The 20825-nt window shown below is 43.9% G+C and overlaps 1 protein-coding gene and 1 pseudogene across 1 annotated transcript; both read left to right on the forward strand.

The window, feature by feature from the left end:
- Positions 1-726: 726 nt before the first annotated feature.
- LOC114204761 (tax1-binding protein 1 homolog) lies at positions 727-4113 on the forward strand (annotated as a pseudogene).
- Positions 4114-11339: 7226 nt separating this feature from the next.
- On the forward strand, positions 11340-11918 carry LOC114204118 (annexin-2 receptor). Its single transcript, XM_028097318.1, has one exon. It carries the CDS (start codon positions 11340-11342, stop codon positions 11916-11918), a length of 579 nt encoding a protein of 192 aa, XP_027953119.1.
- Positions 11919-20825: the final 8907 nt, after the last annotated feature.

Raw genomic sequence — 20825 nt, forward strand, 5'->3', positions numbered from 1 at the left:
AGATGTGTATCTAAGGCTCAGTGCCTTCTAATTTTGTAGCAGTGTTCCTGGTCAGGAGCACTTGGTAAAGTCCCTTCTAATGAGACTCAAGGGCTGTTTTTCTCTAATGACATTTCCAGAATACCCAATCACCAGCCTCCATACTGTGACCAGCAAGATCCTCTGAAATGGAATCTGGGGAGGCTTCTTTAACCTGTTGATGATAGGCTTTAGCATAAGACATTAAAGACTTACAGTAGCCAGTCATATTAGCATGAGATAATAAAGGATCAGCAGAAAGTTGTATACCAACAGACATTGGTCTGTTGGTGACTATCTAATGTGGAATGAGTTTATGTTTCCTAAAAGGATACCATGAGCAGTCAGCAAAATTAAAAGCCTACCTTACGTCAGGGAAGTCCAGTTGTTTTGGCAAATTTAGAGGTTTTAAGTTTGAGGATCCCATTAGTTCTCTCAACCTTGCCTGAAGATTGAGGATGATAGGGACAATGATAATCCCAAGACGTTTGCAAGGCTTTCATTAAGGTTCATATGATTTGCCTGGTGAAGGTGGGTTCTTCGATCACTAGAGACTGGGAAAGGTATACCAAGTGGGAAACATTTTCTAACAGTTTCTTTGCTACCATGAGGATATCAGCTTTGTAGCAGGGGAAACCTTCAACCCATCTGGAAAACCACATACAAATAACAAGAACATATTCATAACCCATAATAAGTGGCAGTTGAATGAAGTCCAGCTGCAGGTGTTCAGAAGGTCCAGAAGGAGGTCTGAAGCTTCTGGAACAAACCAGTTTTATAGGATTATGGATTATATTCCAGGATATTACTGATAGGCTATTTTTGCAATGTTATGGAAGTTTTTCCACCGATGTCTATTCATAATTTGAGTCATTTTAAATGCACTAGGGTGGGTGAAGGAATGCAAAAACCAAAAAATGGGGTTTGCCAGGGAGCTGGGAAGAACCAAGCAGGTGTCTTGGGTTTCCTATGGCCCTGATTGTTCATTTAATTTACAACCATTGTTCACCCATCTTAATTTCTCTGATTCAGGAGCAGAGTGTTGCCATGTTACAAAGACATCAAGATGGCAAAAGCCTGGCAGTGAGGGGCCATTTCTTGCAGAAGGAGAACGAACTTCATTCACGTGTACCACAATCTTAAAATACAATATAAAAAAGGCTTAGTATTACTTAGTTGACAATAGGTCCTATGAAATTTACATATCAAATAAGCCTAATTTAACAAATACTTTACATTTATTTACATTTCAAATAAGCCTAATTTAACAAGTACTTTGAAATAGTGCATGTCAAAAAGACTTCATTTACAACTTGACTTCAGGTAGTTTGTAAAAAATATTTTAAAAAAAGGTTTTAAAGCACTTGTCTAAATAGAACCACAGATTATTATGAAACTTAATACTTAAAAGGTAAAGAAACTTGGGAAGTGTAGCCAGTCGGTGGAGGGAGGCAGTGGTGGTGGGAGAGGTTTGGCAGTTGATGGTGGTATAAGCTCACAAGCCTCCGTAATGCTCCCTCTGCCCGGAGCCCCTTGAAGGATTCACAGTGACATCTCTTCAAGAAGTCCCCTTGGCAGACTTCCAACTTTGCCCATGTCATCTTTCAAAATGTGGCCAAGAGTTATCTTCCTAATGCACACCTGGAATGTCATTACACTTTAACGCCATATATCCATCCACATCCAAAAGATTGGGTTGGTATATTCAAGGTTGGATGGAGTACTGCTTGTGATTATTACACAATTTTATGGTCTCCTATGCCTGAACATTACATAGAAGGATCAACAGTTAATTGTGTATTAGCATTTCAAGGATATTACTTTCCAAATGATGATGGAGAATTTTATCAGTTCTGTTATGCTACCCATAAGGGTGAAATTCATGGAACAAGTACAACTTTCCAGTTTCAAGTTTCTCCAGCTGAAGCGTTACTTACTGTGGAAGATGAAGGAAATTCTGACATGTTGGTGGTAATCAAAAAGCTGGTCTTCTTGAGTTGAAAATTGAAGAAACCATGAAAGAAAAGAACTATTAAAGTTAATTGCTGTTGGGTGCCTGGGTGGCTCAGTTGGTTAAGCGACTGCCTTCGGCTCTGGTCATGATCCTGGAGTCCCTGGATCGAGTCCCGCATCGAGCTCCCTGCTCAGCGGGGAGTCTGCTTCTCCCTCTGACCCTCTTCCCTCTCATGCTCTCTATCTCTCATCTCTCTTTCTCTGAAATAAATAAATAAAATCTTTAAAAAAAATAAAGTTAATTGCTGTTCTGGAAGAAGAAACAACACAACTTTGAGAATAAGTTGGAAGACTGGAAAGAGAGCTTAAACATCAAAAAGATGTGGCCAACTGCAAGCAGAGCAAAAGGGTCTTGTTGAAGTATCACAAAATTAAAAATGGAAAATGAAGAAATTAAGAAGAGATACAATGATGCTACATCCAAAGCTCTCCGGCTTGAGGAAGATATTGTGTCAGTGACACATAAAGCAATTGAAAAAGAAACTGAATTAGACAGTTTAAAAGACAAACTCAGGAAGGCACAATATGAAAAAGAACAACTGGAACATCAGTTGAAGATGGAAAAGGATGAGAAGGAACTTTATAAGGTACAATTTGAAGAATACCGAAACAGAAAATACCAAGCTTGTGTCAGAGGTCCAGACTTTAAAGAATTTAGATGGGAACAAAGATAGCATGATTACTCAGGGGCACCTGGCTGGCTCAGTCGGGGAAGTAAGGGGGGAGCGTATGCCTCTTGATCTTGGGGTTGTGAGTTCAAGTAGCATGCTGAGTGTAGAGATTCCTTAAATAAATAAACTTAAAAAAAAAAGAAAGCATGATTACTCATTTCAAAGAAGAGACTGGCAGGCTGTAGTTCTGTTTGGCTGAAAAGGAAAATCTGCAAAGGGCTTTCTTGTTTACAACCTCAAGTAAGGAAGATACTTTTTTGTTGTTGTTGTTGTTGTTTTTTAAGGAGCAACTTCATAAGCAGAGGAACACGTTCAGGCAACTCGGCAAGAAGTTGTCTTTCTGGCCAAAGAACTTTTAGTGATGCTGTATATGTGCAAGATAAAACAATAGCAGATCTGCATACTGCACACTTGGAAAAAAGCTGATGCAGTGACAGAACTTAAACTAAATGCTGTGGAGGAAAAAAGGCCAGGAAAAGACTGATAGACTGGAACATGAACTGAGAAGTTGAAGACTTGAAACTTTGTCTTCAGATGGCGGCAGATCATTACAAAGAAAAAATCAAGGAATGCCAGGGGCTCCAAAATCAAATAAACTTTCAGACCAATCAGCTAATAGCAATAGTGTCTTCACAAAGAAAATTGGGAATCAGCAAAAAAGGGAATGGTGCCTCCATAAATGCAGACCCAGCTACTGCTGGGTCTACTATAGATATAAAGCCACCCCTGTCTGCAGCCGAGACAGATTCTGACGGTGTAACAAAGGGGCAAGTCTGTGAAGTGACCAAAGAAACTGCTGACAAAACAGAAAAATATAAAAAAAGTAAATGACTCTTGCAGGATGAGAAAACAAAATTCAATAAATACGTCAATGAACTGCAAACATGGAGCTGAAATGGAAAGAGCAAGTGAAGACTGCTGGAAATGTAACACTAGCACTAGCTGAAGTAGAGGACAATTACAAACTTCAACTGACAGAGAAAGACAAAGATAAATGGTCTAACTTCACATCTGGAAAACTTCTCCAGAGAGAAGGAACTTAAAAGGGGTCTAGAAAATCAAGCAGAAAGGAAAATGGAAGGTCAGAATTCCCAGAGTCCTCAGAAGATCTCACGGTGTCTCAACACCTGCTCTGAGCAAAATGGTCATGTTGCTGCAGTGCGGAATACACAGCCAGTTCTGCAGTCTGGTGATCCTTAACGCAACACAGGAAACCAGGGATGGAGCAGATGGTGCTGTTTACCCAGGTGAAATCCAAAGGCTGCCTGTGAGAGTACCTTCTTGGGGACTGGAAGATCATGTTGTCTGCAGCCAGCCTGCTGGAAACATTAGTGGACTTGATGGTTTAGAAGACCCTGAGGACAGTAAAGAAGATGAGAATGTGGGGCGCCTGGGTGGCTCAGTTGGTTAAGCATCTGCCTTCGGCTCAGGTTATGATCCCAGGGTCCTTGGATGGAGCCCCGTTGGGCTCTGAAAGGCATATGCAGACCCATTTTGATCAGAATGCTTTAAATTTTGACTAGTTACTTTTTATAATGAATTAGTAATACAGTTTAGCAATTAAAAAAATCACCTCAAATACACCACTATGGAGACCACAAGGTATCACTTCTATGCACCCTCTACCACACTTTTCTGAACAAGAGCTACTTTTTTGAGTTTTGTGTTCCTTGGGTCAGGGTCAATCATCGGTTTATCACTAAATAGAATTGTAATCTCCGTTAATCTTACCAGTTTAAGAAAAGAAGTTTTTCTGTGTTTGTATCCTTATTTATTCCCCAGCTTGCAAAACTATGTGAACAAAGGAAATGGATTATTTCAATGTTACCACATTGAAAATATATGTATGTAGAGTGTGCTATTTAGCAGAATATTTACAAGTTTCTGTTGACCTTCTTGATTGAATATGACTACTAAATACTATGTAATAAAAATAGTTTATCATAAAAAAGTAAAGAAACTTTACCTAATCTGTTATCCAAAACATACCAAAAATCCAAGAAAACTGTTCTTTTAACAGAGAAAAAAGCAAATTCTAATTTTGCATCAGGTTACTTTTGATATTAAAATTCATTTTTAAGTAAATGAATTTTAATCTCAGCCAGTTTGACCATACATTAAAATTCCTTTTCAAACATTCCTTTTCTATAATCTTTCTACAACTTTCTTTTCTACATTCCAATTTTGTTCTGTTTTTCTTCTTTAAACAATCAGCCTCACTTTAAAACAAAATTACTTTTTTTCCCTTAAGAAAAAACACACCCCCATTCTTCACACCTTGTCTTACTGAAAACACCTCCTATGTTTCTGGCATGTGAAGATGCTTCCCTTATTATTTCCAGTAGCTTTAATTATATATTATTTAGAATTTTTAACCCTTAGAAGCCTTAATTTCTAGGGAAAACTAAGAAGTATTGTGAACTGAGTGTTATACCAGCACTTTTTAAATTTGCAAATTTATAAACATATTTCATAATTTCTTAACTTCTTTTTTTTTTAGAGAGGTGGGGAGGGGCAGAGGGAGAGGGAGAGAATCTTAAGCAGGCTCCATGCCCAGCACCTAGCCTGAAGTGGGGCTCTATCTCAGGACCCTGAGATCAGGACCTGAGCCGAGATCAAAAGTTGGACACTTAACTGACTGAGCCACCCAGGCACCTCTACATTTCATAATTTCTGCAAGTATATGCCTTTTTCAGTTTTCTCACATAGGATCAACACAGCCAATTATCTTTTAGTTTTTCTGCAATGAGAGGACCAGATGATGCCTAGAAACTTGACAGATAAAACTGGGCCTGCATAAATGTGGGGTGTAAATGTGACTGTGAAGGTGTGCAAATCTGCCTATACTGCCTCCTCAGAGGGAATAATGTCAGGTCCCTCAGCATAATGTCATCAATATAATGCCAAAATGGCACCTTTCCAATTGTAAGGTATTTAACTCTTATAAAACCTGATAGCAGAGGTTATGTGCAATTGTAGAACTGTTTAAATATCCCACTGGGAGCTGAGTAAATGTATATTGAGTCCCTTCAAAAGTGAAAGAAAACTGAGCCTGGGATTCCTATACAGTGGGAACAAAACAGAACATACTAGCTAGGTCAATGACTGCAGAGGATGTTCTTTGGGCCTGTCGTATGTCCTCAATCAGTTCTATAATATCAGGAATTGGAACCTTAATCAGGGAAACTGAGCAGTGAGGTTTGGATACATAGTCAATGGTGAGGTGTCCTGCATTAGTGACTGGCTTAAGTACTGGCCAAATGGGGCTATTGAAAAGGGAGCTTTTGGATTAATGACTCTTGTCTGAAGCATACCTTTAATGATAGGGCATAGGCCTTCAGTGCTCTGTTTAAGGCATACTAGGGAGTATTTACCATCTTGACTGGAGAGGGGGAGTCACAGGCATCCATTTGGCAGTCCTACTAGGAAGTACAAGAGCTTGGGCTTATTCCATGTGGCATGGCATCCTGTCAATGCCTCCATGCCTATAGTAAGAAAAGAAAGAGCCAGGGGCCACACTAGAGGAGGCCGTTTAAAGTGAATGGTTCCAATAGTTACATCCCAATGGTCTTCCACCTTTGATTGTTTTATCAGGAATGCCCCCTAAGTAGGACTTTCCTTTTGGAATTTGAGAGGGAGTTCCTGGAATGATAGTGACTTGGGTCCTGGTATCTAATAGGGGAAAAAAGACTGAAATTTTATTGTCCTAATGGACAGGCAGAGTGGCATAGGAATGAATGTCCTGGAGAGGTGGGACAAGCCCCAGGGAGCAGCCAATTCCTTGGGTAGGAGCTTGAATGGCTGCCAGTCCTTGTGGTTAGGGAAGGGGGTGGAGGGAGTAGTGGAATCAGGCTAAGTGGAGGTCAGAGGCGTTAGAGGGCTATTATGTGTCCAGGGATGGCCAGCAGAAGGGGGCTGTGGGTGGCAGAATGCTAGCTTCAGGCCCTGGAGTTTAGAAACTGGTTGTCCAGAGATTAAGTGGCCAGGAACCCTGAGTCCTCACAACTCCCAGTAGGGGTTTGCCTATGTATTCCCATAAAGGGAAAAGTTAGATGGGCCCAGTGGTACTGAGGAGGGAGTGGGGAACTCTCTCCCTTGAGGAAAATTTGTTCCAGGGAGACCCTCCTGGCTTTGTCTTAGAAAAAAAAAAATAAATAAATAAATAAAAATAAAGGTTTCCTTATACCCGACGGGATTGATCGGGGGGCGGGGAGTGGGAGCAATAGTACCTGCACCACTTTCAGGCAGTTTAAGGGTTGCTGCAACGCCCAGTTTTGAATTAAGGGTTTCCCACTGGCAGTGCAACTCCTTGTGAGGGCTGGTGGTTGCTTCGAGGAGCACAAATAATCCGAGAAAGGGGATGTTGGTTTCTGGCTCCACCACAACCATTTGCGGGGCAGACGCTGAAGGTGTCCCAGCCCCACTGCGTCCAGGGAGCCGCGGGTCCCTAGCGCAGCTCCACGCGGATTTCAAACCGAGATTTCTCTTTATCTCTAACGCTGGGAGCACCGAGCCCTGCGGCGGGTTGCGGGCAGCCAGCTCCCTCCCCGAAGCCCGATCCCTCCGGCACTGGCACCGCTCTGGGCTCCGTGCGCTCCCCTGCTCGTCCCAGCTCCGTTGGGTGCCCCCTGTGGGCGCCTGTCGGCCTCGGCTCCACCAGGAGCACGGCCGACCGTGCGCCCTCCCACTTTCTGGCAAGCAGAGCCTGGCTGGCACTCTCCCGGTGGCCGTGTGTTTCGCTGGCATCGGCCGTCTATTCGCTCAGCCGGGGGCGTTCCGTTCGCGGTCGCAGTGGAGCGGGGAAGCCCGGGACCTGGGGGCGGGGACAGCACCCGAGCTGGCGCCGAGCCAGGTGATCCTCGGCCGCGGCGCGGCTTCTGTACCCCACCGCCTGTTTCTCATCACCGCGTTCAGTCGCGGCGCCCACCAGACAGTGCCGGTCTCCGGCGCCACTAACAGCCCCGGAGCAAAGTTCAGGGGCGCTGGGTGCCGTCCCTTCCTCTGTCCCTGGACGGCTAGCGCCGGCCTTTTGCCCGTCGCACTCCCCGGCCTTCCCCCTAGCCCTTCGGCCGGTAGCTCCGAGCCGCCGGCGTGTCTGTCACCGCGCGGGTCTGTGCCCCGTGTCTGTCGCAGCGCCGCCCGTTTGTCACAGCTGGACTGTTTCTCAGCGACGGCACCGTTGACTTGGCAACGCGGCTGTTTCTCGGGGGCAACGCCGCTAGTTTCGCCCAGTTCGCATTTCTCTAGTCGCGCCCATCTGGCCATTTCAAAGGTGCGGTTTCCCTACTTCCTCCGACCGTAAGGTGTCTTGGTGGCGGCGCGGCGGCGAGGGTCCAGCCCGCCGCCTCTCTGTGGCCCTTCGCTAGCGGAGCCGGGCGGCGCGCTCTCTTTCCCAGCGAGGACAGCAGGGCAGACCGCCTCCCTCCCGACATGAGAACAATTACTGACCGCGCCGCGGGGCTCTCTGTCTCAGAACCTCGGGACTTGGCGGTCATCATCCATTTCTTGCTTTTTAGCAGCTTTGGACTTAGCTGTGCGTGGGCTTTCTTTGCGGTAGCAAGTCCGGTGTAGTCGGGCCGCGATTTCCACAGCTTGTTCCAGAGACCGGGAGCCGCGGCGAAGGCGATTCTCTCAGCCGCCGCAGACCCGGCTTTAGGCGGATCGAGGGGGTAGCCAGGCCTCGGACTTCTTGGTAAAAGGAAGTCCACGTTGACTCTTGGCAAATCAGCATTTAATCCTGCCTTGGAGATTTCTTAGTCCGACCAAATCCCGGGTTAGCCATTTCTTAGCGCAAGGTGAGGCGCTTTAGTTGAGCCAAAGTTTTCCACTCCTAGTAAGTCCGAAAAACCCGTGCCTGGCATATCTGAGATCCGTTCAAGACCGAGTATGTCCAGATTTTCCAGGAAACTGTACCTGTTTATCAGGCCTGCCATTTCTCAACGGTAGCAAATTGTGGCTTGGAAACAAATACGCTTGTTCCTGGGTCCGACAGAAGGAGTCCAATGGCAAAACTGACTTTTTGGGTCGTATTTCATTGTTTTTGCTTTTTGTGTTTTGTTTTGTTCTGTTCTGTTCTGTTTGCAATAGGAAGTCCACCTTAGCTATGGTCTTTATTACTAAGTCCGGGAGAAGTCCAATCAACAGACTACAAAAATTTCTTATTCGTGGGAAATTTTGGAAATTCAGACTTAACTGTTTCTGATTGTCAGCCTCACAGAAGTCAGTGTATATTTGCTAAAGCCATTTCTGATTTGGAGTAAGCTCTGGGGTGTTCTGTCTGAGCAATGGTTGCATCATTAGCCCTTAGAAGTCGGATGTGCACTGGCAAAAGTGATTTTTCAGTCCTACCAATGCTGGATTCGCCCTTTCAAAGTCGGTCTAAACTGGGAGAAATAATAATTTCTTCATCCTAGCAACTTCTGTAAATCTAGATCTAGCTGCGTTTCTGTTTATTATGCCATCAAAATGTGTAAACAGGCAAAAGCGATTTCTTAATCACAGCGGATAAGGAAAGGGTTAAGATATAGGGAGGGAAAGATAGGGGCTCCTGGCTAGGCTCTGAGACTATTCCTGGCAGGCAGAAGCACCAAGACAGAGTGAACAAGATAGAAGGAAACAGACCACCGGCCTCCCATGGTCGATGGTCAGGGTTTTTTTTCCTTTGGCGGCTACGGTATATCATAGAAAATGAACAAACCTCAAAGAATTAAGTCATTAAGGGTGTTTTCATAGTCCATGCTCAAACCGAGATGGCACAAGAATCTCAAGTCACAAGTTTCCCAGTCAGTTCTCGATAAAAGACTGCCACTAAAAGCCCTCAGTGGCAACCCTGTCGAGACCCCTCTAACTCCCGAGAGCTTTGCTTAATAAAACTCTATGGCTTTCCTCACTCTCCTTTGTCCACGAGATACATTCTTCAACTATATGAGACAAGAACCTAGCTCTCCAGATTCAATAGTACGTTAGGTGTTGGAAACACAACGTTGGCCAATCATTTGTTAATATGAAAGTCTGGGGGCGCCTGGGTGGGTCAGTCATGAAGCTTCTGCCTTCCGCTCAGGTCACGATCCCAGGGTCCTGGGATCAAGCCCCACGTGGGGCTCCCTGCTTGGCAGGAGGCCTGCTTCTTCCTCTCCTACTCCCCCTGCTTGTGTTCCCTCTCTCGCTGTGTCTCTGTCATATGAATAAATAAAATCTTTAACAAAAAAAAAAAAAGAAAGAAAGTCTGTAAAATCGGTATACACTGATGAAAACAATTTCTTCATCGTCGGAAGTTTTGATTCTGCAAGAGACAGTCTGCCTTAGCCGGTCATTCCTAGCAGTACCCAAGTGATGTTTCGGCAATAGGAAGTTCAAACGTAATTGTGCTTTTTATTACAGAGTCCAGTAGAAGTCAGTGTCCACTAGCTGAAAAGATTTCTTGTGCGCAGCGAGTTCAAGGCAATCCTGATTTAGCTATGTTTTTGTTTAACGACCCTGTAGAAGTCGAGTTCTTAATCATGGCAATGCTGTGTTCACAAGTGAAGGCGGCTGTGGAGTCCGTGCAGAAGGCTGATGAGATTTTTTTAGGTGTCACGAATACGGGTTTAGTCGTGTCAGGCATTTCTTAGTCCTCCTTCCTCTCGGTTTATGTGTACCGAATACCAGATTCCGCTGACAGGAATGTCATAATCGTAGGACAGCACCATTTAGCATGTTTGCAATTTCTTTCCTTGGGTGAGTTCTCTGGGTGTATTTGCTCCCTTGGTTTCTTATTTCCCTGCAGTGTATTTTCCTTTGAAATCCACGCGTTTTGATTTCCTTCTGTGTTAACAAGGGTTCCCACCAACGTCTCTTGACATTGGCAGTTTATCGAATGCTTATTTTATTTGTTACTTCCTGAATTTCACTCTAGTATGTATTCTACTGATTTCCTTGAGCGTTTCACCGCTCAGCTGCCTGCTGGCCTGCGTTCACCTACAAGCCAGAGAGCGAAGCCCCGTCTGGGCCCGGCAGGTGCGGGGTCGCTGGGCTTTGTGCAGGCTGCTCCAGTCCTGCCACACAGAAGGAGCACTGTGTCTGCTTTATGGCCTGTAGCTCCACTCCGACAGTTCTTGGTTTCGGCAAGAGTAGCAGGCACCAGTAGGCACCATACTAGGCACCATCCCTAGTGCCTACTAAGCAGTTTCTCCTGCTCAGGACCCCAAGGTTCTCTGTGCCATCTCCTAGTCCCAGCACCGCTGGTTTCCCTGGGCCGGCCGGCCTGTCCATCGTTGAGTGACGACACGTGAGGCTGCCGGTTTGGAACTTGCGCTCGCTCAGAAGCTACCCTCTTCATGCCCTTAATATCGTATATTTTCTTTGTTGGGTTAGTTTCTGTACGGTATGCTTATTTTTCCGTTTCATTTCGGCTTGTTTTCTTTCCGCTTTGTTTTGGTAATGGGACAAGGACCCGGAGCTGGGGTTCTGGGTGTCCTCTACAATGTTACCCTGTTTCGTTTTGTCTACTGATTTGTTACCACTGGTCTCATGACTTCTACCTTGCCTCCGCCCACAAGCCCGGGAGAGCACAAATAGCCAGGCTGTGGTACTGCTGCAGGCTTTGCCAACTTAATCTGTGCAAAGCTTGAGTCCTCCCGATCAGAGGCCTCCTCCGCGATGGAGCGTTTTCTTGGCAGTGTGAAAGGGGTTTGGGATTCCACCGAGGTGGCACCAGAGCCCCAGCCTCCATCTGTGCTGTGCTCAGAAGATTCTGGGCCTCGCCTGCTCCCTTTCTATCCTGTGCTGGGAGAGTCCCCAGGCCACGGTGGTGGTTTGGACTCGGGACTGCTTTCCAGCCCTTGTTGGCGGCTTCGCTGGGTCTACCTGCAAAATGACGTCTGTCCCAGAGCCCAGAGCACCTTGGAACGAAGACCCGCTCTGCCTACTGTGAGCTTCGGGCCCGGGGCACAGAAGAAGCCAGAAGCATCCTCAGGAGAGATGGACCCTGAAGAGGAGCCTGAGCCACTCACCCACCAGCAGCTTCCCTCCACCAGGACGACCCACCTGGCCACACACAGCTGGACAGGGAGACCTGACAGTGGGCATCCTTCGCAGCAGGAACACCCCAGACCTCGCCTCCGCGCCTGGGGGAGGCACGTCCGGGTGTTCTCAGGCTGCCTGGAGTGGATTGGTCACACCGTGTACAGCATGAGTTACCGCTGTTGCCCCTGCATCTTTGGGTCTAAGGAGTTCTGAGGTCGGGGCAGGAGCCTTTTTCTATCTTCCCTCAGGAAGAGATTCTCATTGGTGAAACTTGCGAAATAAAAAAGTATTAAGATGTGACTTCAGAGTTCAATGTCCAGTTCTGCTTCTTGGGCTCTGAAGTTCTCCTTTTCTTTACAGGTCTCTGACTACACTCAGGTCCCTTATATATTCCACATTAAAAAGTACGACTTGGCTTTGTTCCTGTTTCTTCACTTCCAAAAGTTGGTGTACACAGAGGCAAATTGGTTTCTTTCTCCTGGCCAGTCCTGGGAAATCACGGTTTAACTCTGTTTATATTTGCCACCTCAGTGGAGTCATTGTATACTGGTGAATGTGGTATCTTCTTGCTAGGAATGTCATAAAAATTACCACATGGACTTGTTTCTTTTTCTTCACAATCAAGAAGTCAGTGTTCAGTGGGGAACAACCATTTCTTCCTCCTCACAAGTTCTGGGATATTACGATGTAACTTTATTTTGCCCCCTCACTGGAAGTCGTTGTATGATGGTGAACACCATGTCTTTCTGCTAGCAATATCATAAAAATTACCACATGGACTTGTTCATTTTTCCTCACATTCAAGAAGCTGGTGTACAGTGGGGAAAAACGATTTCTTTCTCACAAGTTCTGGGATATCACGATGAAACTTTTCTTATTTTTGCCACCTCAGTGGAAGTCGTTGTATGCTGGTGAACATGGTATCTTTCTGCTAGTAATATGATAAAAATTACCACATGGTCTTACTTATTTTTCCTCACATTCAAGAAGTCGGTATATGATAGGGAAATACGATTTCTTTCTCCTCACAAGTTCTGGGATATCAAGATTTAACTGTTTATTTCTGCCATCTCTGTAGAAGTCGTTGTATGCTGACGATATCTTTCTGCTAACAATATCAAAAAATTACCACATGGACTTGTTTATTTTTCCTCACATTCAAGAAGTTGGTGTACAGTGGGGAAAAACGATTTCTTTCTCCTCACAAATTTGGGATATCACGATTAACTCTGTTCATTTTTGCCACCTCAGTGCAAGTCGTGGTATGCTGGTGAACATGGTTATCTTTCTGCTAGCAATATCATAAAAATTACCACATGGACTTGCTTATTTTTCCTCACATTCAAGAAGTCGGTGTACAATAGGGAAAAACGATTTCTTTCTCCTCACAAGTTCTGGGATATCAAGATTTAACTGTTTATTTTCTCCATCTCTGTATAAGTCGTTGTATGCTGACGATATCTTTCTGCTAACAATATCAAAAAATTACCACATGGACTTGTTTATTTTTCCTCACATTCAAGAAGTCAGTGTACAGTGGGGAAAAACGATTTCTTTCTCCTCACAAATTTGGGATATCACGATTAACTCTGTTCATTTTTGCCACCTCAGTGGAAGTCGTGGTATGCTGGTGAACACGTTATATTTCTGCTAGAAATATCATAAAAGTAACCACATGGACTTCCTTATTTTTATTCACATTGAAGAAGTCCGTGTACAGTGGGGAAAAACAATTTCTTTCTTCTCACAAGGTCTGGGATATCACAATGTAACTTTGCTTATTTTTGCCACCTCAGTGGATGTCGTTGTATGTTGGTGAACATGACATCTTTGTGCTAGCAATGTCCAAAAATTACCACATTGACTTTTTATTCAAGAAGTCAGTGTACAGTGGGGAAAAGCGATTTCTTTTTCCTCACAAGTTCTGGGATATCACGATTTAACTCTGTTTATTTTGCCATCTCTGTAGAAGTCGTTGTATGCTGGTGAACACGATATCTTTCTGCTAGTAATATCAAAAAATTACCATATGGACTTGTTTATTTTTCCTCACATTCAAGAAGTCCGTGTACAGTGGGGAAAAACTATTTCTTTCTCCTCACAAATTCTGGGATATCACGATTTAATTCTGTTTATTTTTGCCATCTCTGTAGAAGTCGTTGTATATTGGTGAACACGATATCTTTCTGTTTGGAATATCAAAAAATTACCACATGGACTTGTTTCTTTTTCCTCACATTCAAGAAGTCGGTGTACAGTGGGGAACAACGATTTGTTTCTCTTCACAAGTTCTGGGATATCACGATTTAACTTTATTTGTATTTGCCACCTCAGTGGAAGTCGTTGTATACTGATGAACATGATCTTTCTGCTAGCAATATCATAAAGTTTACCACATGGATTTATTTTTCCTCACATTTAAGAAGTCTGTGTACAGTGGGGAAAACAATTTCTTTCTCCTCAGGAGTCTGGGATATCACGATTTACACTGCTTGTATTTGCCACCTCTGTGGGGAAGTTGTTCTATACTTTTGAATAGGATATCTTTCTGCTAGCAATATCATACAAATTACCACATGGACTTGTTTCTTTTAACTCACATTCAAGAAGTCGGTGTACGGTGGGGAACAAAGATTTCTTTCTCTGCTGAAGTTCTGGTAAACTGTAATTTAACTTTGTTGTATTTGCCACTTCAGTGGAAGTCGTGTGCTGGTGAACACGATATCTTTCTTCTAGCAATATATTAAAAAGTATTACTTAGAGTTGTTCCTTTTCTTCACTTCACAGAAGTCGGTGTACAGTGGGCAAAATGATTTCTTTCTCCTCAGAAGTTTGTGATATCAAAATTTAACTTTGTACTTGCCACCTAAGTGGATGTCTTTTTTTTTTTTTTTTTTTACGATTTTATGTATTTATTTGACAGAGAGGGAACACGATCGGGGGAGAGGGAGAAGCAGGCTTCGGAGCAGGGAGCCCGAGGCAGGGCTGGATCCCAGGACTCTGGGATCATGACCTGAGCTGAAGGCAGACACTTGACTGAGCCACCCAGGCGCCCCTTCCTTCCTGTTTAATCACTTCATGGAATTCAATTTGCAGTGGGGAAGTAGCGATTTCTTTCTCCTGGCAAGTTCTGGGAAATCGGGAATTAACTTTTTTTTTCATTTGCCACCTCGGTGGAACAAGTCATTGTACACTGGTGAACAAGCTCTCTTCCTGCTAGTAATATCTTAAAAATCATGTCTTAGCTTCCTTCCTCTTTCACTTCCTAGAAGTCTGTGTACAGTGGGCGAAAATCATTTCTTTCTCCTCGAAAGTGCTGGGAAATCACAATTTAACTTTGTATTTGCGACATCAGTGGAAGTCATTGTACACTGGTAAACAGGATATCCTCTGCTAGCAATATCTTAGAAAGTACGACTTAGCTTTGTTCCTTTTTCTCCACTTTCTAGATGTACAGTGGGGCAAAAGATTTCTTTCTCCTGGCAAGTTCTGGGAAACCACGACTAAACTTTGTCCCTGTGCCTTCACTTCTTTCTACACTAGTCGATGCATACTGGTGAAAACGATTTCTTGGTCCCAGCACATTCTTGAAAAGGACTCAACTTTGCTTGCCGACGCCTGGGAAGTCCTCAGATGTAATGGGGAAACGCATTTCCTGTTTAAAACGTTTTTGTTCCATTTATTGTGTTACCTCTTCTTACTTCACCTTTGATCAGTTGAGCCTTTCAGTTCTCAGCGGGTGGGTTTGGAGGCAGGGCGCTGCGCTGGGTCTCCATCCTGCGCCCGGCGGAGCCCGGGTTTCCCGGCGCTGCTCCTCCCCTCCGCACCCGGGTTTCCTGCAGCACTTTCGCCAGCAGCTTAGGGGCGCTTCCTCCTTTTCGGCAGCACTGCTCCAGGGGAGGAGCAGATGGTTTCCGGTTCGCTTAGAGCGTAGGTGCTCCTTTGGTGGTGGTGTGGGTCCTCGGGCAGTTTGGGTTGCGTCAGCTGGTTCTCGCGCCGGAGCCGCACTGCATTTGCACCGCGCAGGCATTTTGTTAGCACTTTCGCCAGTAGCACGGCGTCACTGTTTTTGTGTCACTGATCATTTGCACCAAGTCGGCCTTTTCTTGGCACCACCATTCCTCCAAGCCAAAAGTTTCTGGGTGCCAGCGCTAATTCCTGGGATGGGCTGTTTCTTGGTCGCAGCGCTAGCTTTCCTCCAAGCCGAATGGGTCTTGCTAGCAACACGCTGGGAGGTCGCGTCTGCAGTTTGCCTTCAGCACTCAGTGTCACTAGCGGAGGGAATCTGGGCTTTCGGGATTCCAGCACCGCTAGTGGAGCCATCGCGCTGTTTGTGGGTCTTGGAGTGGCAGGACCTATGCCCACCCAGGCGGCTTCCCTTGGCCCGCCCCGAGCAAAAAGTGCAGACCGGTGCCCAGAGAGACCCTGGCGGGTAGGACGTTCGGTAGACGCGCCCTTCGCAGTCCCCGGATGCTGCAGCAGGCTTTGTCCTCCCACCTGGCCAGCAGTGCGCGGTCCACACTCACCGCAGCATTGTCTGGGGTTTTCCGGGTCTGGGAGCCTTGAGATTTCTGCTCCTGGCTTCTACTGTATCTTCCTCTTTGAAATGAATATCATTTACAATAACATCTCTCCGTTTCCTAACGAAAAAAAAAAAGTTTGCTTTCATGTTTCTTTGCAAAATCCTCGTTGTCTTTCTCAGTATAATTACAGAGAAATATCTGGGGAGGGGTGTTTGGTGGGGTAGTGTGTGTTTGGGGTGTTTTGTTTGTCTTTGCTTTACTTGTAAGTACCACCATCGTCGTCAGCGTCGTGGCTGTGAGTGCAAGTGTGGTGGAATGTGTAAGGAGAAAGCAAGGGACCCTAACACCTGAGGACCTGCCTGACTAGGCTTTGAGAAGTGTTTCCCCTGGCTTCTTCTTTTATATTAAAGATTTTATTTATTTTATTTTAGAGGGGGAGGGAGGGGCAGAGAGAGTGAGAGAATCTCAAGCTGACCCCTTGCTGACCACTAAGCAGATGCCAGGCTCCATATCAGGACCCTGGGATCACGACCTGAGCCAAACCAAGAACCGGGTGCTTAACCCACTGAGCCACCCAGTCGCCCCATCCCCCTGGCTTTCTGAATGTTCCCTAAGGAGGGGCAGGTTTAGGGTTAAGCATAACCACTAACAAAAGTTGCTGCCACACTGTAGGCCTCAAAAAAAGTGAGCCTTAACGTCTGAGTAGGTCAAGTAGAATGTAAGTGATGGAGAGATATTGACCTGCAGAAAGACCCCACTAGATATGCCCTAGCCCTTTCTTAGTGCTAAAGCCCTCATCTGTCCAAGGTAGATTGAAAAGGTGTTACTTTATTCCATAGTCTGACCACAGGATGATAGCTTTGCTATTTCAGATCAGAAGGAATTCCTCCTCACATCTGAATGTAGGCTTATCTTATGAAAGATATGGCTGAGAGAAATACTACCTGAGAAAGGTAAAAGCAATCTCAAAATCAAAGAACTGGGTGGTGCTATGTACTGTATCTTAGTGTTGTCAGGGGCTGTCCTGGGACTCACAGGTAGGCGTTGGTGTTCTCTTTAATACAAAGTTTTATAGAACACCAACATCAGAGAAATCCACTCACTGCCAGTGATGGATCAGGACGAAAATAAAACTACTCTGCAATCATATCTGAACAGGAGCACATGAATATTACCCTAACCACAAAAATGTTCCCTGTTTAGCAGAAATGGGCAGACTTACAGAATAGCTACAAGGGAGGCATCCTTGGATAACTTGATATATTCCCCCGAGAACTTTGGAATGGACCTGAAAGTAATCTGAAGTTCAGAGGCATGACGTTACAGGATGGCTTATAAAGTGGAAAGGAGAAACTTCTTTAACCTTTACAGTGATTGGATATTATAAGGGGGGGGGTGTTCCAGATGGCAGGGAATTGAGTGAAAGTGATTATATTACACTATTTTGGGGAGATGATAAATTTCATTTATGATTTTCAGAGGCATTTAAAGAAATAACCTAAGTTAAGTTTTGCTTATGTTCATGAAATAGGCTAGATTGAGTTTTGCTTACATGGCTTAAATGGTTCTGTCTGCTTGGGGGGTTTCAGACCTGGTCTCCATTTGAATTTATATGAACCATAGAAGACCCCAAATATCCAAAGCAATTCTGAGGAAAAAGACAAAGCTGGAGGCATCATACTTCCTGATTTTAACTATACTAGGAAGATATAAGAATTAAAAAATTAATAAGCTAATAAAATGGTACTAGTATAAATGTAGACACATAGATTAATGGAATAAAATAGAGAGCTCAGATTTAAACCCCTACATACACAGTCAACTAATATTAGATAAGGGAGCCAAGAGCACCCAGTTGCAAAAGGATAGTCTCCTCCACAAATGGTTTTGCAAAAACTGGATGATCATGTGCAGAACAATGAAATCAGAACCCTACCTTATACCGCTCACAAAAACTAACTCAAAATGGATCAAAGACTGTATTACATTATTATAATTATAATCTTGAGTATATAACTACAAATTTTTTCCTTGTAGTTACCATGACTCTTACATAAAATATCTTAAACCCATTTCAAACTGATAATACCCTATTTTGAATTGATAACAAATTAACTTTGATAGCATTCCTAAACTTTACACTTTTACTTTCCCTCACATTTTAAGTTATTGATATTATATTTTGCATATTTTATATTGCATGTCCAATAACAGATTATTATAGTCATGGTTTTAATATATTTGTTTTAAAACATTTTTTAAAAAGATTTTATTTATTTATTTGAGAGACAGAGAACAAGCAGGGGGAAAGGGGGAGGGAGAAGCAGGCTCCGCACTGAGCAGGAAGCCCAATGCGGTCTCAATCCCAGAACTCTGGGATCATGACCAGAGCCAATGCTCAACTGACTGAATCACCGAGGAGCCCCTGCTTTTAAACTTTTAAACTAGAGTTGTGATAAATTATGAACCACCATCACCATATTACAGATTTAACCTTATATAATTATCATTACCAACGAGTCTTATACTACTGCTTATGTTTTTATGATGTTAATTAGCATCCTCTTAATTCTACTCAAAGAACTCTCTTTACCATGTCTTGAGAAACAAGTCTAGTGGTAATGAACCACCTCAGCTTTTATTTGTTTGGGAAAGTCTTTACCTCACCTTCATTTCTGAATGACAGCTTTTCCAGGTATAGAATTCTTGGTTGACAGTTTTTAATTTCAATATTTTAAATATATCATCCCATTCTCTCCTGGCATGAAGAATTTTCTATTCAGAAATCTGCCAGTGGTCTCATTGGGATTCTCCTCTATGCAACTTGTCTCTTTCTGTTTCAGTAGAGATAAAATTGATATATAACATGATATTAGTTTCATGTGTACATGATTTGATACTTGTATATATTGGCAAATGATCACCACAATAAGTCTAGTTAACCATTACCACACATAGTTACAATGTTTTTTCTTCTGATAGGAACTTTTACGATTTACTTCCTTAGTAATTTTCAAATATAAAGTACAGTGTTATTAACTATAATCACCATGCTCTACATTATATCTCCATGACTTATTTATCACTGCAAGTTTGTACCTCTAGACCACCTTTGCCCATTCTGCCCACCTTCCACCCCTGCCTCTGGCAATGACCAATCTGTTGTAGCTATTTAGTTTTGTTTCAGATTCCACACTTGTGAGATCATATAGTATTTGTCTTTCTCTGACTTATTTACTCCTGCACAGTGTAAATGTGGTGCTGCGCTTATGAACCAGCCAGACCCAACCACAAGGGGCACTAGGACCAAGAATACAACCCTAGGGAGCATCTACCAACCTCTGAATTTGAAACCTGCTCCCTGCAGAGAGCAGTACCTCCCAAAGGAGGAAGCTTTCCCACGCTGCTGGCAAAAGTGCTGCAGAAATCTGGGTGGGTAGGGGAGAACCAGCGGGATGAAACCATGGATCCCACAGGGCACTGCAGCTCCATAGTCAACTCGGTTTAGAGCCCACACAGCTGAGATCTGAAAGGCTCATACCCATCAAAAAGTGAAATAAGCGGTGAAGGGGTGCCTGGGTGGCTCAGTCATTAAGCGTCTGGTTCAGCTCGGGTCATGATCCCAGGATCCTGGGATCAAGCCCCGCATCGGGCTCCCTGCTCGGCGGGAAGCCTGCTTCTCCCTCTCCCACTCCCCTTGCTTGTGTTCCCTCTCTCGCTGTCTCTGTCAAATAAATAAATAAATAAATAAATAAATAAATAAATAAATAAATCTTAAAAAGAAAGAAAGAAAAGTAGTGAAAAAATAAATGGAACAAACATGTATTCAAACAAGAAACCCCTATCCCCAGTATATCTGAAAGACTTCCCCAGAAGTCAAACAAACCCAAGTCCTAATGTAGAGGACGGTCTGGAGGAAGAGCTTCCCCAGTGTAAACCGACTTCTAGGGAGACAAGAAACCCTAAGCAAAGTCCTATGATTTAGATAGAGTAAGGACGAAGATCTGGTTTTCACTGGTATACAACGAATCCCTAGGGTTAGCAAGCAAACAAAGATGAGTTCTGTTTTTCAACAATGTGGTAGGACCAATAAATCATTTTCACCATATATATTTAATTCTGTAGAGGAAGTGAAGACACAAGGATGAAGTTTAATCCAGAGTTCCTAGAACTGGCCAAAAGAAAGAAATCATTTTACCCATGTATTTGACTTCTAGGAGGTGAAGAAAAAGGAACAAAGCTAAGTCATACTTTTTAAGATATTGCTAGCAGGAAGATATCATGTTCACCAGTAAACACTGACTTCCACTCAGGTGGCAAATGCAAAAAAAAAAAGTTAAGTTGTGATTTCCCAGAACTTGTGAAGAGAAATAACTCATTTTCCCCAGTGTACACAGACTTCTAAAAAGTGAGGAAAAAGGAAAAACTCAAAGTCATACTTTTTTTTATTTAAGTAAGCACCATATCCAACATGGAGCCTTGAACTCACGACCCTGAGAGAGAGAGACCTAAGCTGAGTTCAAGAGTCCATCACTTAACAGACTGAGCCACCCACTGGCCCTCAAGGTCCTACTTTTATACTGCTAGTGGGAAGATA

The sequence above is a fragment of the Eumetopias jubatus genome, unplaced genomic scaffold, assembly GCF_037043125.1.
Source record: "Eumetopias jubatus isolate StellerSeaLion01/CBP00866 unplaced genomic scaffold, mEumJub1_p1.0 scaffold_5, whole genome shotgun sequence".
NCBI lineage: Eukaryota > Metazoa > Chordata > Mammalia > Carnivora > Otariidae > Eumetopias > Eumetopias jubatus.